The 25399-nt window shown below is 40.3% G+C and overlaps 3 protein-coding genes across 3 annotated transcripts in view; 1 reads left to right on the top strand and 2 right to left on the bottom strand.

The window, feature by feature from the left end:
- LOC124776537 (proline-rich protein 2-like) overlaps nucleotides 1–25399 on the top strand; it is a 114799-nt gene that overhangs the window by 59883 nt on the left and 29517 nt on the right. The gene's annotated exons all lie outside the window — the stretch shown is intronic.
- LOC124776532 (proline-rich protein HaeIII subfamily 1-like) lies at nucleotides 1831–3677 on the bottom strand. Its single transcript, XM_047251560.1, has 2 exons — nucleotides 3522–3677; nucleotides 1831–2245 (listed from the first exon to the last, which is right to left on the bottom strand). The coding sequence occupies exons 1-2, from the start codon at nucleotides 3558–3560 to the stop codon at nucleotides 1928–1930; spliced, it is 357 nt and encodes a 118-aa protein (XP_047107516.1). The 5' UTR covers nucleotides 3561–3677; the 3' UTR covers nucleotides 1831–1927.
- Nucleotides 9521–11273, bottom strand: LOC124776535 (proline-rich protein HaeIII subfamily 1-like). Its single transcript, XM_047251563.1, has 2 exons — nucleotides 11129–11273; nucleotides 9521–9982 (listed from the first exon to the last, which is right to left on the bottom strand). The coding sequence occupies exons 1-2, from the start codon at nucleotides 11165–11167 to the stop codon at nucleotides 9665–9667; spliced, it is 357 nt and encodes a 118-aa protein (XP_047107519.1). The 5' UTR covers nucleotides 11168–11273; the 3' UTR covers nucleotides 9521–9664.

Here is a 25399-nt window from a genome sequence, read left to right as displayed (position 1 = left end):
ACGAAATTAGATACCTCGAACAGAATAACCTCCTTCATGGCAACAGCATGGATTCTACAAAACCCAACTCCCGCGATTCACACACGGCATTCTGAAAGCCACGTATCATGCCAGGCACTGCAGTATTTCTAGATTTCGGAAAATAATTTGAGTCAGTACTGCACTAATGTTTCTTAACGGAAGTACTAACGTATTATTCTATGCGAATGCATTAGATGAACAAAACTGTTCAAATGTGTGTTTATTCCTAAGGTAACAAACTGCTGAGGTCATCGGTCCCTAGACTTACACACTACTTAAGCTAATTTAAACTAATTTAGGCTAAGAACGACACACACACCCATGCCCGAGGGAGGACTCGAACCTCCGGCGGGAGGGGCCGTGCAATTCGTGACTTTTTGCCTCTGACCGTGCGGCCGCTCTGCGCGGCAAACGAAACAGCCATTAATCCACGCGCATTGAAGCATATATAGAAATAGAAATTATTTGGTAATAAACATAAAGCAAATAGTTACTCTGAGTGGGAGTCATTGAGAGACAAGCCAACATTTGTTCCCGTCTCACGAAACCATGGTGTTAAAACTTCATAGACGCCATTTTAGTCCTTGGAAGGTGATACCTAGTAGAAATTCACATAACATTTGAATATGTAACGGGTTCAGGACATGTAACTGACGAATTGCAAGTGGCTTCAGTTACGCCATAAAAATAATCCAAGCACAATACCTGCCCATAGACAATTATGTGGTCTTATTCATAACAGTAATAAAAATGTTTCCAATTTTCCTGAAGGATAGTGATCAGATATTGCCGACCTGTTACGGTACACAACCTACATTCTAGCCCGTGTTACGTATGCGGAATGAAGCAGTGCTAGGCGTATCGAGAAATGTCAAGTAATTTTCTTCGAAATACAATGGAATCGTCTTTGCTTGATAAATAACAGAACTATCATGCTGATACAGAAAACATCTGATTACAATCTGCTATGGTATGGAATCAAGCTGTTGCTTCATTTCTTCGGTCGTTTTACGAACCAATAAATGTGCTGATCCGAGGATAAATAACACAGACCAGTTCGCTGACGTAGTAACAAGTTCCAGAGAATAATATGTGGCAGACATCCACCAGTGCTTTGTGATTTCGGTTGAGTGCCACATAAGCCAGCCTGATTCAGCACTGCAATCTTTTGTCTCTACTTCCCGTACTGTATTTTTTGTTTTTTTTTGTTTCACCTTGTGTGACATTACGACTCATTGGCTCTGAGCACTATGGGACTTAACTTCTGAGGTCATCAGTGCCCTAGAACTTAGCACTACTTAAACCTAACTAACCTAAGGACATCACACACATCCATGCCCGAGGCAGGATTCGAACCTGCGACCGTAGCGGTCGCGCGGTTCCAGACTGTAGCGCCTAGAATCGCTCGGCCACCACGGCCGGCTTACGACTCGTTCTTATGATGTATGTTATACGCAGAGTGGCATGGAATCAAACGGGTGCCGTCTCAGGTCGGATCATTCTGTTACTGATTTCCCTAAATGTCTATATTACTCACGCTTTGTGGGTTTTGACCATATAAATCACTTTCTGAAACTACGAAATACGCAACTAAGAACTTGATAAATTATGAACATTACTTACAACTTATCATTTTCAGGTTGTCAACAGCTACATTCGTGTGTGTGTGAATTCGTTTCTAAACCGTTTCACATTGAGTTAAAATTTACGTTGTTTATCAAAGGGTTGCTTATTAAATTTCGCGGTATATACGAAGGTTGATTGAGGTTTTTGATTGCTAGTTAATAAGAAATAAATTTACAGTGAGAGTACGAGAACATTTCCATCAATTAGCTGTGATACAGTAATTTCCAAATGCTGCGGATGAAATCTTTTGATGTTTCAGAGTTGTACTGATGCAGAATCTTCAGACCACACCACGCCAAAAACGACCGGGTCCCCCAGATGGCGGCGCTGGTGGGCCAGTAGGTTGAGGTCCACCAGTAGGCTGAGGTTCACCAGTTGGCTGCGGCCCTCCAGTTGGTTCAGGACCTCCAGTAGGTTGGCCTGTTGGGTCAGGTCCTCCAGTTGGTGGACCAGGTGGTCCAGTTGGTTCAGGGCCTCCAGTGGGTTGGCCTGTTGGGTCAGGTCCTCCAGTTGGTGGGCCAGGTGGACCAGTTGGTTGTGGCCCTTCAGTTGGTCCAGGAGAGCCAGGTGGAGTCTCTTGGCTGCGGCATGCTGATACCTACAGTAAAAAGGTGTGCTGTAAAATATATCATTCATTCGGTTTCGAAAGAATCATATATAATCAATATTGTTGGCTATCAATTGAGTTTGTAATACAAATTGGCCCCATGAGCCATACCAGGCTTCCTGATTACATGCTCCCATCCATAGACCTACAATAATGCGTGTAAGGACAATTATTTTTGACTTTTTCTGAATATGTCAGCAATGAAGCTGCATGGGAAAGAGAAATGGTCGCCACTCCTGGTGCCGAATTATTCGCATTATTTTGAATATACTTAATGAAATCTACCGCACTTGTGAAGTAGAGAAGTTGTAGGACAACATCACTTCTTGCAAACTAGTACACCTCACAGAGGAGGGCACTATCTACGACTTATCACCTTTTTCAACCAAAAATCAGTTTGACTACTGCACGCACAGAGACATATAAGCAATCACAATCTCACTCGTCGGCATTAGACAAAGTGTTGTATGTATAGAGGTTGTCTCTCCTAAGAGACATCAGGTTCACATTTTCTCCCACGTTTCGACAGATATTAACAACTCCGTTTTTGCAATGTGCAGCTGGAAAAAGCCCAAACAAATATTGCTGTGCACGTCTTTCGTACGCCTTTCAGTGTCAACGGAAAGACCCGCTTTGCATCCCGTTACAAACAAAACGATTTTTATAGCGGACTTTGACGTGCCCGATCGATGGAGCGGTGGCAAATTAGGCTAGTGCGATATTCTTTTTGTCGATATACGTTAACAGGGAAATTAAAACAGCAAGAATAACTAGTAGTCCAGCAACAACAGTACTGCCCTGACCCGTGCATGACTGCAACTGCTATGCAGCAGTGTTGTTCAGAGAATGCTGGAGTACTGGTTGTTTTTCGTGTTTTACTGTCGCTGTTAATGCATATCGTTAAAAGAATATCGCAAATATAAAACGGCGCTTTGAAAATAAATTTGTTTGTAATGGGAAGCAAAGCGGCACTTTCCGTCGACACTGGGTACGACTTGAAACCTTTTATGAGCAAAGTTTTTTTGGACCGTTTCCAGCGACTCATTGCAAAACGAAATTGAAACCATAGAAAATACGCCTATCACTCCTAGCAGAGACACCCTGTATATGTGTGCCTGTTCGTATTACAAACGTAAGAGAAGAAGTGCAACAAAATTTACATCTCAGTATATGCTTCGCCGGAGATATGCACGTAGTTGTTAATGTGGTAGATAACACAAATGAGCCCTAATTACGATTCGTACTTTTCTCATTCCACACTACTCACCGCAAGACACAGGAGGAGAGCTGCCACTGTCGCCCTCATGTTGATGGAAGTGCAGAGGTGAGCGCCGGCTGCAGAGCTTTTATAAGGCTCGCCACTGCGTGATGTGGTGTAGTCGAACCGAACAGAGACAGCAGTCCTTTTGGGATGTGATTGTATGAGAAGATCACGGAAGACAGCTGCTACGAACTGTATAGCTCTCATTTGCTCCTTTGTTCATCAACGCACGCTTATTACCGGGCTTCGTGCTGCCTCAGCACGCCATGTTAGTCTGTGGTCCTATCGGAAGCTGCAGTTGCTCTCATTAGCGCACAGACTGTAACATAAGGTTTTATCGGGTGACATTGTATCCTACACCTCTCAGCGTACGGTTTTCATTTCAATAAAAGCTTCTGATCACGTGAATCTTCGGTGCAGTGTGTGTCACAAATAGTATACGATTTACATTGTTCCATTCATGCAGGTTCTTTGTTCCAGTTGTTGAAAAGATTCTGGTCTTTCGTCTAAGCCGTTCACTAAGACAAGCTTACAGTTTTCTTTCGGAAAGGATACCACTGGCGCCCCCGGCTCTCCTAAGTGCCATTTCTTTACCTGTTGCAGAATTTATTCCACAGCTAAATCACTGTACACACATTTCAGTTTGTCGCATGTGTCCTTAATAATTAAGTTTTAGAGATACAGTTCGGGAATACTGTTGCTTTAGGGAGCATAATCTTACTCTCGCGGATATTTGGAACATGTGTGGATCTCTGAAGACGGCTTTCATAAAGGATTGTCCAGTCTGGCAGAGGCCTTACATCGAACTTCCTGCAAAGCTTTCTGTGCGCGTCAGTCTGTTTAACCAAGCTGATTGCAGCACACTCTGTATGAACTAGGTGTGTTAGTTTTCCGACATCCTATGTTTTTTTTCGGTTGTGATCTAATTTCTATCCCATAACTGCAAGCCTCCTTTTTAGTTTAATTGCCGGTAGCTCAATGTACAGGACACTATGGCAAAGCCGGCCGAAGTGGCCGTGCGGTTAAAGGCGCTCCAGTCTGGAACCGCAAGACCGCTACGGTTGCAGGTTCGAATCCTGCCTCGGGCATGGATGTTTGTGATGTCCTTAGGTTAGTTAGGTTTAAGTAGTTCTAAGTTCTAGGGGCCTAATGACCTTAACAGTTGAGTCCCATAGTGCTCAGAGCCATTTGAACTATGGCAAACCACTGTCAATTTATGTTGGAGAGGATCATCCTAACCTCATAATATGCCATTTGCTCAATCTTTGTGCCACCCTGAGGAAGCTCGTTTCTTTTGAAGTGGAATGCTTTACATAGAATATTGGTGACTAACCTCGATGTTTTTATTGATATCGCAAAATGTAGTCCGCTAAGAAGTATCAAATCTAAGTACTGTACATCAGACCACTCTTCTGCACTATAGACTGTATCCAGTCCCTTAGTACGAGAAAGCTGAAGTCTCTCTCGCGTAAGACACTGACCCTTAACATAGACAAATGTAATGTATTGCGAATACATAGAAAGAAGGATCCTTTATTGTATGATTACATGATATCGGAACAGACACTGGAAGCAGTTACTTCTGTAAAATATCTGGGAGTATGAGTACGGAACGATTTGAAGTGGAATGATCATATAAAATACATTGTTGGTAAGGCGGTTGCCAGGTTGAGATTCATTGGGAGAGTCCTTAGAAAATGTTGTCAATCAAGAAAGGAGGTGGCTTACAAAACGCTCGTTCAACCTATACTTGAGTATTGCTCATCAGTGTGGGATTAATAACAGGGCTGGTTGACAGAGGAGATAGGGAAGATCCAAAGAAGGTGGGCGCATTTTGTCCCAGGGTGTAGCTTGCTGTCCAGGTTTCGAGAGGGTGAGTCCGCAGCTCGTGGTCGTGCGGTAGCGTTCTCGCTTCCCACGCCCGGGTTCCCGGGTTCGATTCCCGGCGGGGTCAGGGATTTTCTCTGTCTCGTGATGGCTGGGTGTTGTGTGATGTCCTTAGGTTAGTTAGGTTTAAGTAGTTCTAAGTTCTAGGGGACTGATGACCTCCGATGTTAAGTCCCATAGTGCTCAGAGCCATTTCGAGAGGGTGCGTTTCTGGATGAGGTATCAAATATATTGCTTCCCCACACTTATACCTCCTGAGGGGATCACGAATGTAAAATTAGGGAGACTGGAGCGCACACGGAGGCTTTCCGGCAGTCGTTCTCCCCGAGAACCAAACGTGACTGGAACAGGAAAGGGAGGTAATGATAGTGGTACTTAAAGTGCCCTCCGCCACACCCCGTTGGGTGGCTTGCGGAGTGTAAATGTAGCTGTAGAATGTCCATGTTTGCCGGCTGTTGTGGCGCAGCGGTTCTAGGCGCTTCAGTTCGGAACCGCGCTGCTGCTACGGTCGAAGGTTCGAATCCTGCCTCGAGCATTGATGTGTGTGATGTCCGTAGCTTAGTTAGGTTTAAGTAGTTCTAAGTCTAGGGACTGATGACCTCAGATGTTAAGTCTCATAGTGCTTAGAGCCATTTGAACCATTTGTCTATGTGTTTAAGCAAATGACATTGACTCACGCCGATCGCTCTGTACCAGCAAATGGAACAGCTTCACAATGGTGTTGTTTCAGTTACAATTTGTTAATGTAAAGGCAGATTTGATTCTAATGAAGTCTTTCCTAATGAAGTCTCTCATTTTGGTGTCTTCATACCTATTAGGTCATGAAAGGAATACAAGAAGGCACAGCCATCACATACCTGATTAATACCGATCAGGTACAGCTACCACTTGCAGCAATAAATCATTTCAGTTATCCAGATACGACGAACCCTATACAGCACAATATACTGAGGAATTAGAGACCCAGTCTTACTCTCACTGATATCAGTGCCCTGAGTGGATTCCTGAAGACGGCTGTCGTAAAGGACTGTTGATTTTGCGCGTGTCCTTATTCAGATCTTTGCGCAAAGCTTTTTGTAGCCGTTAGTCTGTTTAACCAAGATGAACGCAACACCCACTGTACGTGAACTAGGTGGGTTCGACATTCAACGTCGTACATTTGTTTTTCCCATTGGGGTTTACGCAGCTTTTCCCTCTCTCTCTCTCTCTTTCATTATTATTTTTCTTTTTTTTAGAAAAAGTTTTCTTTTGTGGATCTTAATTTCTTCTCCTCTTGGTGTCGTTAATGTCACTTAGCAGTTGTATAATAAATAATATCTAATGCATCCATCTGGATGGTTGACCTATTGAAGGATGTGCAAGAAAAGATAAAGTAAAAAATACACAAACATCCACCGATAAAAAAAAAGTGTATCCTTTAGATGAGAAAATACTGGACAAATTTACCTGAATTTTGCTATATTGGAAAACACTTTCATCACTTGCACCACAAGATGGAGAACCCTCAAAAACTAAGTACTTTTAGAGTATCAACTTAAGTGCTCAGAAAGATTTGATGACCTCAAACTTGATGAATTCAGACGAAGTGAAAGGCAGTGTCCATGAAGTGGGAAACTATATACATTCTCAGAAATGCAAGATGTTTTGAAGTTGTTGATGTTCAGATATCTGCTATTTGATGGATGAAATAGAATTGCCGTATGGAAAAATCAGGAAATTTTTATCTTTATGAGGCGTATGTGGACAATACTTTTTCATCACGCAACTTTTCAGAATTCTTTTTTAATCAGACTTCACATACTAATGAAAACGGAACTAATATTTACTCCCGAGGACTTTTCTGTATCTTCTATCATGAAAGTATACTCTCCCTCATATGTCTCCTCGAGTTCATCACTCTTGTCTGAACAACACAGCAAAAACACTCTATCCCACTAGAGCAAAATAGGCTTTGTCCCACTTCATCATTAATTTGTTTTCTCTGTAGTAAGCACTTGGCCCTGGAAAGATCGCCCTCAAAAGCCTGTGACATATCTATAGAAACTACAATACTCTCTACTTCGTTGTATACGCATTCGTTACCCCGTTACAACTATGTATCCTTCACATCAACAAGACGTCCTGAGTCACAAACGCCCTTAGATGGTGCAGTCTGCATAAATTTCTCTACCAGTGACTTCGATAGGTCACACAATATTGCTTTTGTCTACCTATAAATATATTTTGTATCTGCTGCTATCAGTATTATTACTATTATTATTTGGAAATAAGCCTATTAGGGCTACACAAAGTATTTATAGGTCGGCATTTGCCTTCCCTTGTGCCCAAATTTCTTTCATTCTTTTCCTATGGGCTTCCTTTCTCTCTTCTCAACATGTTGTCCCAGTATTCTTTTAGGCTTTTTGTCTACGTCAACTTGCCATTTGTGAGTATTGACTCCGATGATTTTTAGAAGTATTTCCTGGCAATTTTAGATGAGTTTTGATCTCAGAATAAATTTTACCTTGTCCGTTTTGGGTTTACGCCTGGTGTCAAAAAAACTGACTTTTTGTTTTGTAAGTCTATCTGGGTTCATTCTTTCAGTATGTCTATAGAATCTTAATCTATGGTTTCTAATGCCACAACGGATGTTTGTGTATTATTTGATTTTCTGATTGCATCTGTGTAATATAGTTCCCCTACAAGTTTTGGGCATAAAATTTATCTTAGGATTTTCCGTTTCATTTTCTCAGTGGTTTCATTCACCGTTTTCCTGTTCAAACGTAGTGTTTTTGATCCACAAAGTATTATTATTATTATTATTATTGTGCTCCGTAGCAGGGAAAGCAACAGTAGTAGTATTACCCTTAATATTAACGCTAGTAGCCGGTTGTCAGTTTATGGTCATTACAAAAATTCATTACTTTTTAATTCTATTAATACCATTTTATTACTTTTGGCACGTTAAAAATGTAAGAAGGAATCAGAAAGTCCTAATCTGATGAGTTTATATAAATAAGTAAATAAATTAGAGGCGCAGCACAAAGTTGGACAATAAAGATGAAGAAAGAAATTGGTTGTGTGCTGTCGATAGGAACCCTCCCGGTGGTTAAGGAAACCACAGAGCAGCGGAAAGCGAGGAGCTTAAACGACGGCCCTCCTCTTTGGAGGTCGCGTGGCTTTACCTCTACGCCACCTCGTTATGTTCAGCTCATAGTGCAATCGACGAAGCTAGTTGCATTACTGTACGTGCAGCGTGTAACGACTTCTCTTCTTCATAGGCTGTCGCGCATAGGAACGTCTGCATTTCCCATTTTTCCTGAATATGGACCCTTCTGTACAAGAACAGAGACGTCGCAGTGGGCAGTAGCCATGATGTTTTGGCTTATCAGTGTGAGAGATTGCAGGGCACTCTAATTTCTGACACAGTGTCGTGCTGCTTAGTGTCCATAGGGAAGGAGATCATTATTACTTGGTTCCTACATTTGATACGATCTGACTTCACTGATGTGGCGAAATGGGTGGCAGTGGTTAACGCTCTGACTTGTGTGCTCTAGTTAAGGCATAGGAACCTTGAGATTTCGGTTGGATGTCACGTAAGGCAGCCTGGTTCAGCACTGCAAACTTTCTTCACTACTTCACGTACTGTACTTTTTTTGTTTCATCTTGCGTGACATTACCACTCATTCTTACGATGTATGTTATATGTAGAGTGGCATGGAATAAAAGGGGTGCCGTCTCATGTTGAACCATTCTGTTACTGACTTCCCTAAATGTCTATATTACTCACGCTTTGTGGGTTCTGACCATATAAATCAATATCTGAAACTACGAAATAAGCAACTAAGAAATGGTTAAATTATGAACATTACTTACGACTCATCATTTTCAGGTTGTCAACAGCTACATTTGTGTGTGTGGGAATCGTAAGCGACCTAATTTATGAGGTCCCTAGACTTCCACACTACTTAAACTAACTTATGCTAAAAACAATACATAAATCCATGCCCGAGGGAGGACTCGAACCTCTGATAGGAGGGAGCTGCATTCTTTTGTAAACAGTTTCAGATTGAGTTAAAACTTATGTTGTTTATCAAGCGGTTGCTTATTAAATTTCGCGGTAGATACAAAGATCGATGGAGATTTTTCATTGCTAGTTTAATGAGAAATAAATTTACAATGAGATTACGACAACATTTCCATCAATAAGCTGTGATTCAGTTATTTCCAAATGCTGTGGATGAAATCTTTTGATGTTTCAGAGTTGTACTGATGCAGAATCTTCAGAAGACACCACGCCAAAAACGACCAGGTACCCCAGATGGCGGCGCCGGTGGGCCAGTAGGTTGAGGTCCACCAGTAGGTTGAGGATCTCCAGTTGGCTGCGGCCCTCCAGTTGGTTCAGGACCTCCAGTAGGTTGGCCTGTTGGGTCAGGTCCTCCAGTTGGTGGGCCAGGTGGACCAGTTGGTTCAGGGCCTCCAGTGGGTTGGCCTGTTGGGTCAGGTCCTCCAGTTGGTGGGCCAGGTGGACCAGTTGGTTGTGGCCCTTCAGTTGGTCCAGGAGGGCCCAGTGGGGTCTCTTGGCTGCGGCATGCTGATACCTACAATAAAAAGATGTACTGTAAAGTATGTCATTCATTCTGTTTCGAAACATACATATAACTAGTAGATCTGGATAAAATGAGGAAATGATTGATCGTGATAATGCATCTGGCTTCCACCTATTTAGACTTTGTCAATCTAAATTCAGTTCGACTACTTCAAGCACAGAAACATATAAGCAATCACAATCTCTCTCGTCGCCATTAGAGAAAGTGTAGTATGTATAGAGGGTGTCTCTCCTAAGAGACATCAGTTGCATTGTCTCCCATGTATGGTCTGATATTCTCAATTGTGTTTTCGCAATATGCAGCTGGAACCAGCCAAAACAAATACTGCTGAGCTCGTATTTCGTTCGCCATTCAGTGTCAACGGAAAGCCCCACTTTGCTTTCCGTTACAAACAAAACGATTTTTATAGCGGAATTTGATGTGACTGATCGATGGAGCGGTGGCAAATTAGGCTAGCGAGATATTAGTTTTATCGATATACATTAACAGGGACATAAAAACACAAACCAGAAGCCCAGCAACATCAGTACTGCCCCGACCCGTGCTGACTGCAACCGCTATGCATCAGCGCTTCTCACTCGACGCTGGAGTACTAGTTGTTCTTCGTGTTTTACTGTCGCTGTTGATGCATATCGATAAATCGAATATCGCACATGTAAAATGGCGCTTTGAAAATAATTTTGTTTCTAATGGGAAGCAAAGCGGGGCTTTCTGTCGACGCTGGTCTCACTTGAAGGGGTCTGGGATTTTCTCTGCCTCGTGATGACTGGGTGTTGTGTGAGATCCTTAGGTTAGTTAGGTTTAAGTAGTTCTAAGTTCAAGGGGACTGATGACCATAGATGTTAAGTCCCATAGTGCTCAGAGCCATTTGAACCATTTTTTGTCACTTTATGGGCCGATTCCAGCTGCACATTGCAAAACGAAATTGAAAATATCTGCCGAAACACCAGAGAAAATACGCCTAACACAGGACAGACACCCTGTATATGTGTGCCTGATCGTATTACAAACGTAAGAGAAGGAGTGCGAGAAAGTTTACATCATAGCATATGCATATATACGTAGTTGTTAATGTGGTAGAAAAGACAAATGGAGCACCAGTCACGATTCGTACTTTTCTCATTCCACACTACTCACCGCAAGGCACAGGAGGAGAGCTGCCACTGTCGCCCTCATGTTGATGGAAGTGCTGAGGTGAGCACCGGCTGCAGAGCTTTTATAAGGCTCGCCACTGCGTGATGTGGTGTAGTTGAACCGAAAATGACAGCAGTCCTTTTGGGATGTGAGTGTATGAGAAGGTCACGGAAGACAGCTGCGACGAACTGTATAGCTCTCATTTGCGCCTTTGTTCATCGACACGCGCTTATTCCTGCGATTCATGCTGCCTCAGCTCGCCATGTTAGTCTGTGGTCCTATCGGAAGCTGCAGTTGCTCTCATTAGCGCACAGACTGTAACACAAGGTTTTATCGGGTAACATTGTATCCTACACCTCTCAGCGTACGGTTTTCATTTCAATAAAAGCTTCTGATCACGTGAATCTTCGGTGCAGTGTGTGTCACAAATAGTATACGATTTACATTGTTCCATTCATGCAGGTTCTTTGTTCCAGTTGTTGAAAAGATTCTGGTCTTTCGTCTAAGCCGTTCACTAAGACAAGCTTACAGTTTTCTGTCGGAAAGGATACCACTGGCGCCCCTGGCTCTCCTAAGGACCATTTCTTTACCTTTGCAAGAACAGACATAATGTCTTATGGGATAACAGCAATCAGTGATTTTATAATGTTACTTTAAATCCGTCTTGATTGCAATTTTTTTTATTATTCATATGACCGGTTTCGATTCATTCAGAACCATCTTCAGATCTGATATTTAAGTTACAGGAGTAACCCGTCCAATTCAGCAACTTTCACATGCTACGTCACATTTCTTTACCTGTTGCAGAATTTCTTCCACAGCTAAATCACTGTACACACATTTCAGTTTGTCGCATGTGTCCTTAATAATTAAGTTTTAGAGATACAGTTCGGGAATACTGTTGCTTTAGGGAGCATGATCTTACTCTAGCCGATATTTGGAACATGAGTGTGTCTCTGAAGACGGCTTTCATACAGGATTGTCGAGTTTGACAGAGGCCTTACATCGAACTTCCTGCAAAGCTTTCGGTGGCTGTCAGTCTGTTTAACCAAGCTGATTGCAGCACACACTGTATGAACCAGGTGCGGTCGATTTTCCACATCGTATGTTTGTTTTTCCCATTGTGATCTAATTTCTATCCAATAACTGCAAGCTTCCTTTCCATTTTGATTGCCGGTAGCTCAATGTTCAGGAAACTACGGCAAACCACTGTTAACTTATGTTTGGGAGGATCACCGTAACCTCATAATATGCCATTTGCTCAATTATAATATTCGTTTGTTGTTCTGCGAAACTTTCTATCCTGTCTTTTGTTCGTTGGAGGCATTTCGTTTTGGGCCATCCAGGTTCATCCTTCAACCTGCAACAGAAAACAAATCTTCAAACCTACCGTTTTGCTTCCACCGTACATCGACATTTAGTTCATCGATACGCAATGAGAAAAAACTTTGATTTAAGGAGTCTACAGTTTTTTCACAATAACGCCCAGAAATGAGAAAGACATTTATAAGACTCACATTGTAAGTAGGCTGTTTAGGTTTTTTTATTGGTAACTCCACCTCTGTATAAAAATCACTGGCTGTGCTGTGTGCAGTCTGTGTCTAGTTTGGATTGTTGTCTGCCATTGTAGTGTTGGGCAGCGGCAGCTGGATGTGAACAGCGCGTAGCGTTGCGCAGTTGGAGGTGAGCCGCCAGCAGTGGTGGATGTGGGGAGAGAGATGACGGAGTTTTGTAATTTGTCATGAACTGCTAGATATATGATGATATTAAGGTAAATACATTGTTTGTTCTCTATTAATATCTTTCATTTGCTAACTATCCCTATCAGTAGTTAGTGCCTTCCGTAGTTTGAATCTTTTATTTAGCTGGCAGTAGTGGCGCTGGCAGTATTGCAGTAGTTCGAGTAACCAAGATTTTTGTGAGGTAAGCGATTTGTGAAATGCATAGGTTAATGTTAGTCAGGGACATTCTTTTGCAGGGATCTTTGATAGTCAGATTGCGTTGCGCTAAAAATATTGTGTGTCAGGTTAAGCACAGTTGTGTATAATTTGTCAAAAGGGGACGTTTCATATGTCGACCCTTAGCCGAGGATACCTCACTGGAATCTTCTGATTTTTTCTTGTAGTTCGTGTAATTAGTGTAGCTATTGTTTATTGCTAGCGCGTAATCATAGAGAGAATTTCCTTTGTTGTGGTAGTTTTTCATTGTTGTACAGTAAAACAGTTGTGGCATGCATGTAGATTTGCAGCAAGTGTTTCGCAGCTGCAATTAACTAGATATTATTTTCAGTGCTATGTTAATGTGTTCTCTTATTTTTGCTCTTCAAATTGTGCTTTTCTGTGTTATCGTGTGAAATATTGCGACAATAATGGCGTGTGAAAAACGTAACACTAGCCTACAAAGTAAACTGAGAAATAATAGTGACGACGAGCGTATCTTATCAGCACCACTGTGTAATGAATTAACAGACATTCAAAGTGGTAATTTGGTAATGGTGCATAGGGAAATGGAGCGGGTTGCAAATAATGGTGTACACAGTGAAACAATTACTGAACAGGGAAACATCATCGATCGATCGGTCGGCAACAGCTCGCCTCAGGAATCCGAAATGACAGGAAATAATCTCGCAAATACTGTAGATTCACGTTTTGGGTCCTCACCGCTTTCTCAAATAAGTCAAGACACATTTTCTGCTTGTCAAAATGTGAATGTTGCCGGTGCAAATGCACTGCCGAAAAGCATAGAGGAACAGATTCCAGACACTAATACATTATTATTGCAGTTAATGCAACAAATGAAACAAAATCAGAGACAAACACAGCAACAGTTAGACACAGTGGAACAAAATCTCAAAAAGTTAGACACAGTGGAACAAAATCTTAAAAAGTTAGACTCATTGGAACAAACTCTTGAACAAACACGTGAAGATTTAACTACTGAGTTACATAACATTGAATCGAAATGTCAAAAAGTCTGTAATGACGTAAAAACTCAAATTTGTGAGCATTTTCAACCTATTTTTTCGCGGCATGAAAATGCATTACAGAATCACTAAGCAGCCATAAAAGAACTGCAAATTATTGTTCATGAAAATCATGAGACCTTGCAAGCTAAAATTGACTCAGTTGCATCTACCGATTCGGTTACGCAACTTGCAAAAACTCAGGAAAACTTAAAGGACACAGTAGAAAGACACATGGAGGAAATTAGTACATTATCAGAGAAAGTAGTTGAACTTTCGGATCAGCTAAATAATTTATCTACGAAGGTAGATGATAATCTGAATGACACAAAACCGGTAGTCTTTAATGAGACAGAAGAGTGCGAACAAATTAGGAAACTGAAACAAAATCTGAATCAAATTAATACGCAACACCAAAGAGAAATCCGGGAAGTACAAGATCAGTTGGCACAAGTAATACAAAAATTACAAATTTCAGAGGACACTCGCGCTCCAACACGGGAAGAGGGACTTAGAAATACGGAAAAGCCGCAAAATAATAACACAGGGCATTTCGGAAGTTATGAAAGAAATTGGCAATGTGCACCGAATTTTGAGATGGAACGGCCGACACGACCTAACAATAACCGATATGCGACTCGCCGACATGATTATTTTGACTATAAGCTGTTCATTACTACACGTAAATTCAAAACATTTAAAATTCTGTCAACGACATTCATCCACAAGCATGGCTCCATCAATTCTCTCATTGTTTTCCTCCCAACTGGTCATTAGAACACACATTAGATTTTATGTGTGACTATTTAGAGAATGAACCAGCTATAAGAATGCGATTGGTCATTCACGATTGTCACAGTGAAGGTGAATTTTATCATGCCTTCCTCTCAGCTTATTGGTCTCAAGCTACACAAGACCGAGTAAAACATAGCATCATAATGATGAAACATTTCGAACAATCTGAATTTTCCAGTATTGTGAAATATTTTGAAGACATGTTACACAAGAATCAGTATCTTTCAAACCCATAAAGCCCCTCAGAACTCATCCGCATTTGCATAATCAAACTGCCTGAACATTTACGACATATTATTTTAGCAGGACGTTGCAAAGACGTCATTGAAGCTTTTCAAGGACTCTTACAAGAATTAGAAATTGACACTGACAATCGCGGGATGCGAAAACAGGAAAACAACAATTACAGGTCACATCCGTCGCAATTCCGCGAAGAAAGAAGTAATAACTGCACACGACAAGGCTATTCTCACAACACACATCGTGACCAAAACAGACACCACCTGTATGACAACTGTTGGCAGAGTAGTAATAATTACAGGGAAAGATCACCTCTCCGCGGTAGTGACTATCACAGCGACAATCAGAGAAACAGACAATTTGGGAACCAAAATAATTGTTATCAAGGGAGACAGAATAACTTTAGACACAAAGGTCCAGCGCGCAGTTACGATCCAGGGAGAAATTCTCCACCACGTGACCGACAAGAAAGAAACTATGGCATCTACCAACATGACGACAGACAATATGATCATAACGACAGACCTGAATTGCATCAGAACTGGCGGGATTCAAACAGAGCAGGGCCCTCTCGGCAAGGCGAATTTGTAGAAGTTAGGTCTCCTAATCCCAATAACGACGCGCGCCAACAAAGGAACAGACAATGACTCGCACCGTAGGCAGCCGCGTGCGCCGGCTGGCTCAGAGAAAAATAACATAGACGCTAACCTTGAGAAAAATTCCAGTATTCTTTATCGACGTATACCGCATGATAATAGCGTTCAGGTTGAAACTCTGCGTACTAGGAAGAGTAAAGGTTTACACCACATTTCACATGTAAAACCGTTTATTGAGAGATAATCTGCTTTTTAACTTGGTCTTTGCCATAAAACTTTTCACTTCACATTTCTAGTATGCTTTGTCAGACTTAAGAAACTGTTAACATGCAACAATGTTTGAAGTTAAATATCCAGTCTAGAACCTAGAGAACATTTTTAAACAGAAATTACGATTGCATTGTTATAGTGAACAGACGACACAGTGTTGTATTTGTACATTCTTGCTTGTTAGTTGCACGATTACGTAACAACTATCAGGCTCACATACTTAGAACATATACCGGCACTGCTAATGAGATTTTCATGCAACATTTTGGTTTACTTGAAAAGACATTCTTTATTTGAAGTACTTTCTGTGGGATTCAAGATGACTTAGCACTTGGTTTCTTTGACAGCTACACAATTATATCACGACGCTACTAATGTGTGACACAATTTACATTGTTGCTTTTGTGCTGTATCTGCTTTATATCTGCACAGTTTTTCTGAATTCTTCTGGAAAGTAAAACATGTTTAATAGTGACTTTGTGGTATAGCTACAATAAGACAGCCTTTTTTTATTAGCACAACAATAAGTTACAGTGTCGTACTTTCTTGATCACAGTACTGTACGTAATAACTACGATATCTATACGCAAAGCATTTCACTTTTGTTTATCATGAGGTAAGTACATTGGCTTCTGCAGAACTTAGCTTTCGGAGGACGATAACTACGACACTTCCACAGAGATTATCTTACAACAAGACGCACAGTTAAGCGCTACAGTACACGTATTTGAATGATTAATTTTATACTTAAGACATTTATTTTTAAAGATTTTTGAATTACAAAGAAAGTTTTCCGTGATACATTTCATTCCATTGTTGTAATCTGTAACACCTGAGGGTATAATTACATTAATCCTCAGGGGGGTACACGCCTACTTTGTGTACCATGTGTTTGGCAAGCACAAGGAGCCCTAGCTAATACGGTATTTGTTTATACAACTTTACACATCGGTACCATGTTTCTCTAACACACAAATTACACAGCTATCTGATCATTTAACTGAGAGATAAACATTTTTTTTACTACATCAGTGACACATGTTTACGCAATTACAGAGTTGGATTACTTCACACTTACGAAATTGTATTTTGTCTGTACTTTGTGAACTCTTCATATTTTTTCGGACCCATTGTGATATTATGAGAGCTTTGAATGATATATTTGGTATGGGATCACGATTTTTAAAGTACGTTTGAGGTAGATGACACTATTGAAATGAGCAGAGAATTTTTTTAAGTTTTGAAACTATTGCAGAAAGCTATGACGTTTTCAATATTTGACGGAGGTGTTATGATATTATGACGACGACGATGTGTATTATGCTGCTGAGGTATGTTTATGATCAATAAGATGATGCTACCGTATATGAGGAATTTGATTATGCTACATATTTATTATGATGAAATATTGAAGAAGTGTCGACGAATACATATATGAATAATGAGTAGTGGTTAGGGACTCTGATTTGTGGAAAAGGATGTTGGAAACCAAGAATCGTACTTTAAGAGTTATGAAATGTATGTAAATGCGTGAATGTATTACAATGCCGACGAAAATTGTTTTGGACGCTGTTAAATTTACAGGATTTTGTTTCTACAGATTTGTAACCCAAATTCTTGACCTGTGAAATATTTTTATATGAGACTGTCACTGTGGCGGAAACTGCCGTCGTAAATATTTCAGCAAAAAAGGTAAGTGGCCTTGACGTAATGCGTTTTGGGCGCCCAGCTGTGAGATAGTTGTCTGACAAAAGAAAGCCATTAGGTGGAGAAAAAAGGAGACCATTAACCACGCTATTGACATTCCTTTACAGAAAGCATCGCAAATACGACATGCTCATAACTTGGAAACATTCTTACATGTGCACACCTGATTAGGACAAGTGTCTATCTACGAGAATTGAGAGAATTTTTACTAACTTATCAAATGCCTCATGACTACTGAATGATTATTTTATGCTTTGCTTTGTACATAATTGCTTATTTCATTTGATATCTAGTTTCTAGCTGCACTGCAGCATTGGTTAAAATAAAATTTTATAGATGTACTAATATAAATATTTTCTGTCTACAGATCGAGTAAATAATAATTTTTTCAAAAAAAAAATGAGGGAGCACAAAAAGACATTTACCTTCACAGGAACTGCATTCATAATTTTATTTTCAAGTACTTGGTAATTTCTTTTGTAGAATAAATTGTGATGCATCACTCTAGTGTTAAAATGTGACATAGGTATTAGACATGGCCATTTTTAGTGTACTATTTTTTTCTTGCTTGAGCTATGTCATGTTTAGATATATGTTTTTTTTTATTTGCTGCTGCTGTTTGCCAGGCATAATGTTACTGAATTTGACTTTGTATTACGCTGTTAAACCAGTTTACTACTGATTTATTTTTCTTGTTTGCTGCTCATTGCCTTATATTAGTTGTAATTTATGCTGCTTACTTCGCCATTTGTATTTTTGATCATTGCTGTTTGTGTTAATTGTTTTGTGCTGCTGCATTGCCTCGTCCCTTAGTTTAGCATCTGAGCTCAGTAGATTTAAGTTAGCTTAAGTGGGGGTAGACTACATAAGAAACTGACTATGGACAATAGAAAAAAAATGCATTGAGAAGCTATAAGAAACAGATTTGTCAAAAATGAGTATTGTGCACTGAGAAATAATTATTTTGAAAGAAATATGAATAGAATACAGGAAGGAGGTATAGGTAGGACTTTTTGGGAATAATGATGAATGAAGGGAGATCTCCAAGAAGTAAAGAAAGTTTTGTTTGCAAAATACTGCAGTAAAACAAACCCTGTCCTTTCCTTGTGTTATCCCACTATGTGTTTGTGTACCCTTGTGTATTTGTCTTTTTCCTGTCTTTATGTGTCTAGCTAATAAGATTTACGTTGTAGAATTCTCTGATAATATGCTATTTACTTTGTAAAGATGCTTAGACATTATTTATTCTGTTCTGTTTTAATGTTCATGTGTGAAGTTGATGTTTCAAAAGTTGTTCTGATCTTTTATGTATGTACCTATGTCATAATTCCTGTAACACTGATGTATATGTTTATTTCTATTCTTTTGTAAGGCCTGTATTACTACAAATGTTATCTGTATTATTATGTTTTTAATGATGTTTTCTGTATCTTTGTAATTGTATTCTTGTGTTATAAAATTGTAATTGTCACCATTCATCATATTATTAACTTGTAAGTTACATTTCACTGCACACATTTCTGTTGGTCATAGTATATGGACAATATGTGAGAAGTAGGGACTGATAGCGTTTGCACGTGTATTAATAATTCAGCAAGGGACTGGATAACAGCATTGCTGGTTCTGAGGACAATTCCAAACACTTTGTGAGTGCACAAGAGGTGGTTATAGACTTGCTACATTATCCGCAAGACTCTTCAATGGTGATTGTGTACCTGCACAGTTGCAACAGATGGCTGCTGGCCGTCTCTACAAGGACTGCAGTGGGTCTGCATCTTTGATGGCACATCGTTACCATTATTTCTACAAGGACTACAGTGGGTCTGCACCTCTGGTGGCCCACCAATATCGTAATCTCTACCAGGACTACAGTGGGTCTGCTCTGTGATGACCTACCAATACTCTTCAAAACTTCGATTGACTCTGCTGTGGGTTTGCTCTGTTGTGGCCCATTACTTGTCTGCATGTCAAGAGTCAGCACTGTCTTTCCATTGGAAGGACAACACTGCTTCTTCAAGACTGCATGGAAATCCACTACTTCCGCGTGCATTTTCTTTTACTGCTCAGACTTTGAGAAAAACACTGCCTTTTTACTGTGATGAACGATGAGGACTGTCTTTATGGACTGTGAGAAAATTTTAGCTTTTGACCAACAGTGTATCAATAAGTGTGTGCATTTGATATCTTTGTTATTGTAATTATGAAAAATTTTATAAAAAAATTATTGGCCACTGCCCAAAACAATTTGTAAAATTTTTTGTGGAGAGCATGGGGGCTATGTAAGTAGGCTGTTTAGGTTTTTTATTGGTAACCCAACCTCTGTATAAAAATCACTGGCTGTGCTGTGTGCAGTCTGTGTCTAGTTTGCATTGTTGTCTGCCATTGTAGTGTTGGGCAGCGGCAGCTGGATGTGAACAGCGCGTAGCGTTGCGCAGTTGGAGGTGAGCCGCCAGCAGTGGTGGATGTGGGGAGAGAGATGGCGGAGTTTTGTAATTTGTCATGAACTGCTAGATATATGATGATATTAAGGTAAATACATTGTTTGTTCTCTATTAATATCTTTCATTTGCTAACTATCCCTATCAGTAGTTAGTGCCTTCCGTAGTTTGAATCTTTTATTTAGCTGGCAGTAGTGGCGCTGGCAGTATTGCAGTAGTTCGAGTAACCAAGATTTTTGTGAGGTAAGCGATTTGTGAAATGCATAGGTTAATGTTAGTCAGGGACATTCTTTTGCAGGAATCTTTGATAGTCAGATTGCGTTGCGCCAAAAATATTGTGTGTCAGGTTAAGCACGGTCGTGTATAATTTGTCAAAAGGGGACGTTTCAACATCGATATATAGAGGTGCACTTGTTGACGCACTGCTCTTACAGCTGCACAATATGTGCTCCATACATAAGCAAGTAGCGTATTAAAGGAGGAAACTCATGTGTACTCCAGGTTTTAGGATGGTATGAGGAGGACTAATAGGTTACTCGATACTGAAAGGAAAACCCTTACGTCGGTTTGAAAATAATTTGGAAAGGAGACCTATGAGTCAAAGTTTATCGTTTAAATACTCGTATCAGAACTAATTACCATATCAAAAAGTAAAAGTAAATGCAATGGGTTTGTGAGATCTTATTATAAGCCAAATAGTCTCTGACAAAAACATAACTGTAAATATGAGAAGCCTAAATGCACACGTAATTTTTAAACTTTTTGAAGAAAATCACTTTCTTTCAATATCTTTCTGCAGAATGTGTATGATGTTTCAGTTTTTACAACAGTTGTACTGCTATCAAGGAAAGGGCGTTAAAATATTGACCATTTACGTACAAATGACAGTTTATAGTTTATTAAAATGGAAAAGAACATACACAAACGCTGTTTTGCTCTAATTTTTTCCAATTTCTCTTATCTTTTGTTAATATATAATATGTTTTTGTACAATGATAACATATGATATGCTACAAAATATGAAGCTGATTACTTTTTACATCTGGTATTTGTATTTTAAGCATGGTCTGCTCTTATAATTGAGTATTTAATCATTATCTATGTCCTACAGTTCGCTGTCACTTTCACGATCATCACTTGTTTCCATACGTATCGAGTATGCGCTGTAACTGCTTCTTATACTCCGTAGATATGCCACGTATGCATTTCATTGTGTGCTTTGCCTTTTGTTACTTTCACCATGATACTCATTATATGTGCCATCTTGAGGAAGTTCGTTGCTTTTGAAGTGTAATGCTTCACATAGAATGTTGGTGACTATCTTCGATGTTTTTATTGATATCGATAAATGTAGTCCGCTAAGAAATATCAAATCTAAATACTGTACATCAGTCCACTCTTCTGCACTGTAGACTGTATCCAGTCCCTTAATACGAGAAAGCTGAAGTCTCTGTCGCATAAGAGGCATAAATGTCTATGTGTGCCGTCAGTTGTGGCCGAACGGTTCTAGGTGCTTCAGTCGGCAACCGCGCTGTTGCTACTGTCGCAGGTTCGAATCCTGCCGCGGGCATGGATGTGTGTGGTGTCCTTAGGTTGGTTAGGTTTAAGTAGTTCTAATTCTAGGGGGCTAGTTACCTCAGATGTTAAGTCCAATAGTGCTTAGCGCAATTTGAATCATTTGTCCATGAGTTGTACGCAAATGACATTGACTCACGCTGATCGCTCTGTACCAACAAATGGAACAGCCTCACAATGGTATTGTTTCAATTACAATTTGTTAATGTTAAGGCAGACTCGATTCTAATGAAGTCTTTTCTAATGAAGTCCTTCAGTTTGGTTTCTTAACTATCAGTTCATGAAAGGAATACGAGAAGGCACAGCCATCACATACCTGATTAATGCCAATAACGTACAGGTATCACTTGAAGCAGTAAATCATTTAAGTTATCCAGACACGACGAACCTTATACAGCACATTATACTGAGATATTAGAGGCCTAGTCTTACTCTCACTGATATCTGTGCCCTGTTGGGATCCCTGAAGACGGCTGTCATAAAGGACTGTTGATTTTACGCATGTCCTTACTCAGAACTGTGCGCTAAGCTTTCTGTAACCGTTAGTCTGTTTAACCCAGATGATCGCTGCACCTACTGTATGTGAACTAGGTAGGTTCGATATTCAACATCGAACGGTTGTTTTTCCCATTGTGGACTTATGCAGCTTTTCTCTTTCTCTCTTCCTCCCTTACATTATTATTTTTCTTTTTTAAAAATTTTTCCTTTTGGATATCTTAATTTCTTCTCCTCTTGGCGCTTTCACTATTCCTTAATACTTGTATAAGAAATAACATCTAATGCATCCATCTGGATGGCTGACCTTTTAAAGGGTGTGCAAGAAAAGATAAGGTAAAAAATACACGCAACCATCCACCGACGAAAGAAAGTGTGTTCATTAAATGAGAAAATACTGGACAAATTTACCTGAATTTTGCTGTGGACGAAAACACTTTTATCACTTACACCACAAGACTGAGAATCCTAAAAAACTAAGTACTTTTAGAGTATCAACTTAAGTACTCAGAAAGATTTAATGGTCTCAAACTTGACGAATACAAACAAAGTGAAGTGGGAAACTATATACATTCGCGGAAACTAAAGATGTTTTAAGGTTAGTGCTGTTCAGATATGTGGCTTTTGATGGATGAAATAGAATTGCCTTATGGAAAAATAACGAAATATTTATCTTTATGAGACGTATGTGGACAATATTTTTTCATCAGGCGACTTTTCAGAAGCATTTTTATTCAGACTACACATACTAATGAAAACGGAACTAATGTTTACTCCCAAGGACTTTTCTGTATCTTCTATCATCTTATGAAAGTATACTCTCCCTCGTATGTCCCCTCGACTTCATCACTCTTCTCTGAATAACACAGCAAAAACACTCTGTCCCATTAGAGCAAAGTAGGCTTTGTCCCACTTCATCCGTTCAATTGTTTTCTCTGTTTTTTCAGTAGGAAGAACTCGGATCGGGAAAGATCTCCCTCAAAAATTCATTGACATATCTACAGATACAACAATACTTTCTACTTTGTCGTATATGCATTCATTATCTCGATACAACTATGTATCCTTCACATCAACAAGACGTCCTGAGTCACAAACGTCCTTAGGTGGTGCAGTCTGCCTAAATTTCTGTATCACTGAATTCTCTAGGTCACATAATATTCCTTTTGTCCACCTGTAAGTACATTTTGTATCTCCTGCTATCGGTATTATTACTATTATTATTTGGAAATAAACCTATTAGGGCTACAAGGTCGCCAGTTGCCTTCCCTTGTACCCATATTTCTTTCATTCTCTTCCTATGGGCGTCCTTTCTCTGTTCACAACATGTTGTCCCAGTATTCTTTTCAGCTTTTCGTCTACGTCAATTTGCTATTTGAGAGTATTGAATCTGAAGATTTTGAGCAGTATTTTCTGGCAATTTTTGGATCACTTTTGATCTCAGCGTTAAATTTTACCTTGTACATTTTATCTTTGCGCATGCTGTCAAAAAGCTATTTGTTTTGTAAGTTTGTCTGGGTTCATTTTTTCAGTATGTCTACAGAATCTTAATCTGCGGTTTCTAATGTCGCTACGGATGTTTGTGTATTATTTGATTTTCTGATTGCATCTGTGTAATGTAGATCCCCTAGAACTTTTGGGCGTAAAAATTATCTTAGGATTTTGCGTTCCTTTTCCTCAGTGGCTTTATTGACCGTTTTCCTGTTCAAACATAGTTTTTCTGATCCACAAAAGCATTACTATTATTATTATTATTACTGTGGCCAGTAGCAGGGAAAGCAACAGTAGTAGTATTACCATTAACGCTATTAGTTCCTAGTCAGTTTATTGTCATTACATAGATTCATTTATTTTTAATTCTATTAATACCATTTTATTACTTTTGGCATGTTAAAAATGTAGGAAGGGATCAGAAAGCCCTAGTATGATGAATTTAAATAAACAAGTAAATAAGTTGGAGGCGTTGCACAAAGTTGGTCAACAAAGATGGGGAAAGGAATTGGTTGTGTGCTGTCGATAGGAACCCTCCCGGTGGTTAAGGAAACCACAGAGCAGCGGGAAGCGAGGAGCTTAAACGACGGCCCTCCTCTTTAGAGGTCGCGTGGCTTTACCTCTACGCCACCTCGTTATGTTCAGCTCATAGTGCAATCGACGAAGCTAGTTGCATTACTGTACGTGCAGCGTGTAACGACTTCTCTTCTTCATAGGCTGTCGCGCATAGGAAAGTCTGCATTTCCCATTTTTCCTGAATATGGACCCTTCTGTACAAGAACAGAGACGTCGCAGTGGGCAGTAGCCATGATGTTTTGGCTTATCAGTGTGAGAGACTGCAGGGCACTCTAACTTCTGACGCAGTGTTCATAGGGAAGGAGATCATTATTACTTGGTTCCTACATTTGATACGATCTGACTTCACTGATGTGGCGAAATGGGTGGCAGTGGTTAACGCTCTTGCTTGTGTGCTCTAGTGAAGGCATAGCGGTAGGCTTTCTCTGAGTTCGAAAGAAGAGGGTGCCGAGTTATTTGACAGTAGTAAAAGTGTACGGCGGCTTAGAGCCGAGGGGAGCTTTTTTCTCCGAAACCTGGGTGAAAGGTTTTGCCAACAGCCAAGTCCCCAGGTCTCGTTGTGCAGACAGATTGGGAGGCGCCGGTCGCACGGCGGCCACGTCCAAGTAGGGTGACTAGGGCCGAAGAGTCGCCGCAGAGTTGACCGGCGCATTGTAAGATCTGATGGCCGGCAATAAAGCAGAGTATGGGCCGTTGTTGCATAGAAAGCGGATGAGACGGTTGAGAGTTTTTGCGAATTCCGTGGGGCAGGGTAGTGGCTGCCAGGCGTCCAGAATGAGCTACAGAACTTACTTGTGAAGGCCTGAGCCTTTAAGCGAGTCTATGGCTGTTCTTTAGAAAGTACGAAGTGGACACAACAGGGGAGATAACGATCTTTTTACTGAAGGCTGTGGTTCTATCCAATTTATGATTTAGCAAAGACATAGAGTAAACGTGTGGGAAAGAGGGCGCGAGCTGAATTTTTTTTTTCTTTCTCCCAATTAATTTTTAAAGTCGCTGGTTGGTGAAATCTGTGTATGCAGAGCAGGGGGGCGGTCTCCCAGCTTCGAATGCCGAGCTCCAGCTCGTGACTGCCTTGTACTAAGGTGGGTGTAGCCTAAGCATGCAAATGTGCCGTGCTACCGAGCTG

The sequence above is a fragment of the Schistocerca piceifrons genome, chromosome 2 (assembly GCF_021461385.2).
Source record: "Schistocerca piceifrons isolate TAMUIC-IGC-003096 chromosome 2, iqSchPice1.1, whole genome shotgun sequence".
NCBI lineage: Eukaryota > Metazoa > Arthropoda > Insecta > Orthoptera > Acrididae > Schistocerca > Schistocerca piceifrons.
Note: the sequence above shows the minus strand (reverse complement) of the source record. Positions and strands in the feature narration are given on the sequence as shown.

Coding starts and splice junctions, on each gene's coding strand:
- LOC124776532 (XM_047251560.1), bottom strand. CDS start 3,560: ATGAGGGCGACAGTGGCAGCTCTCCTCCTGTGTCTTGCG. Junction 2,246..3,521: donor CTCTCCTCCTGTGTCTTGCG/GTGAGTAGTGTG, acceptor TTTTTACTGTAG/GTATCAGCATGCCGCAGCCA.
- LOC124776535 (XM_047251563.1), bottom strand. CDS start 11,167: ATGAGGGCGACAGTGGCAGCTCTCCTCCTGTGCCTTGCG. Junction 9,983..11,128: donor CTCTCCTCCTGTGCCTTGCG/GTGAGTAGTGTG, acceptor TTTTTATTGTAG/GTATCAGCATGCCGCAGCCA.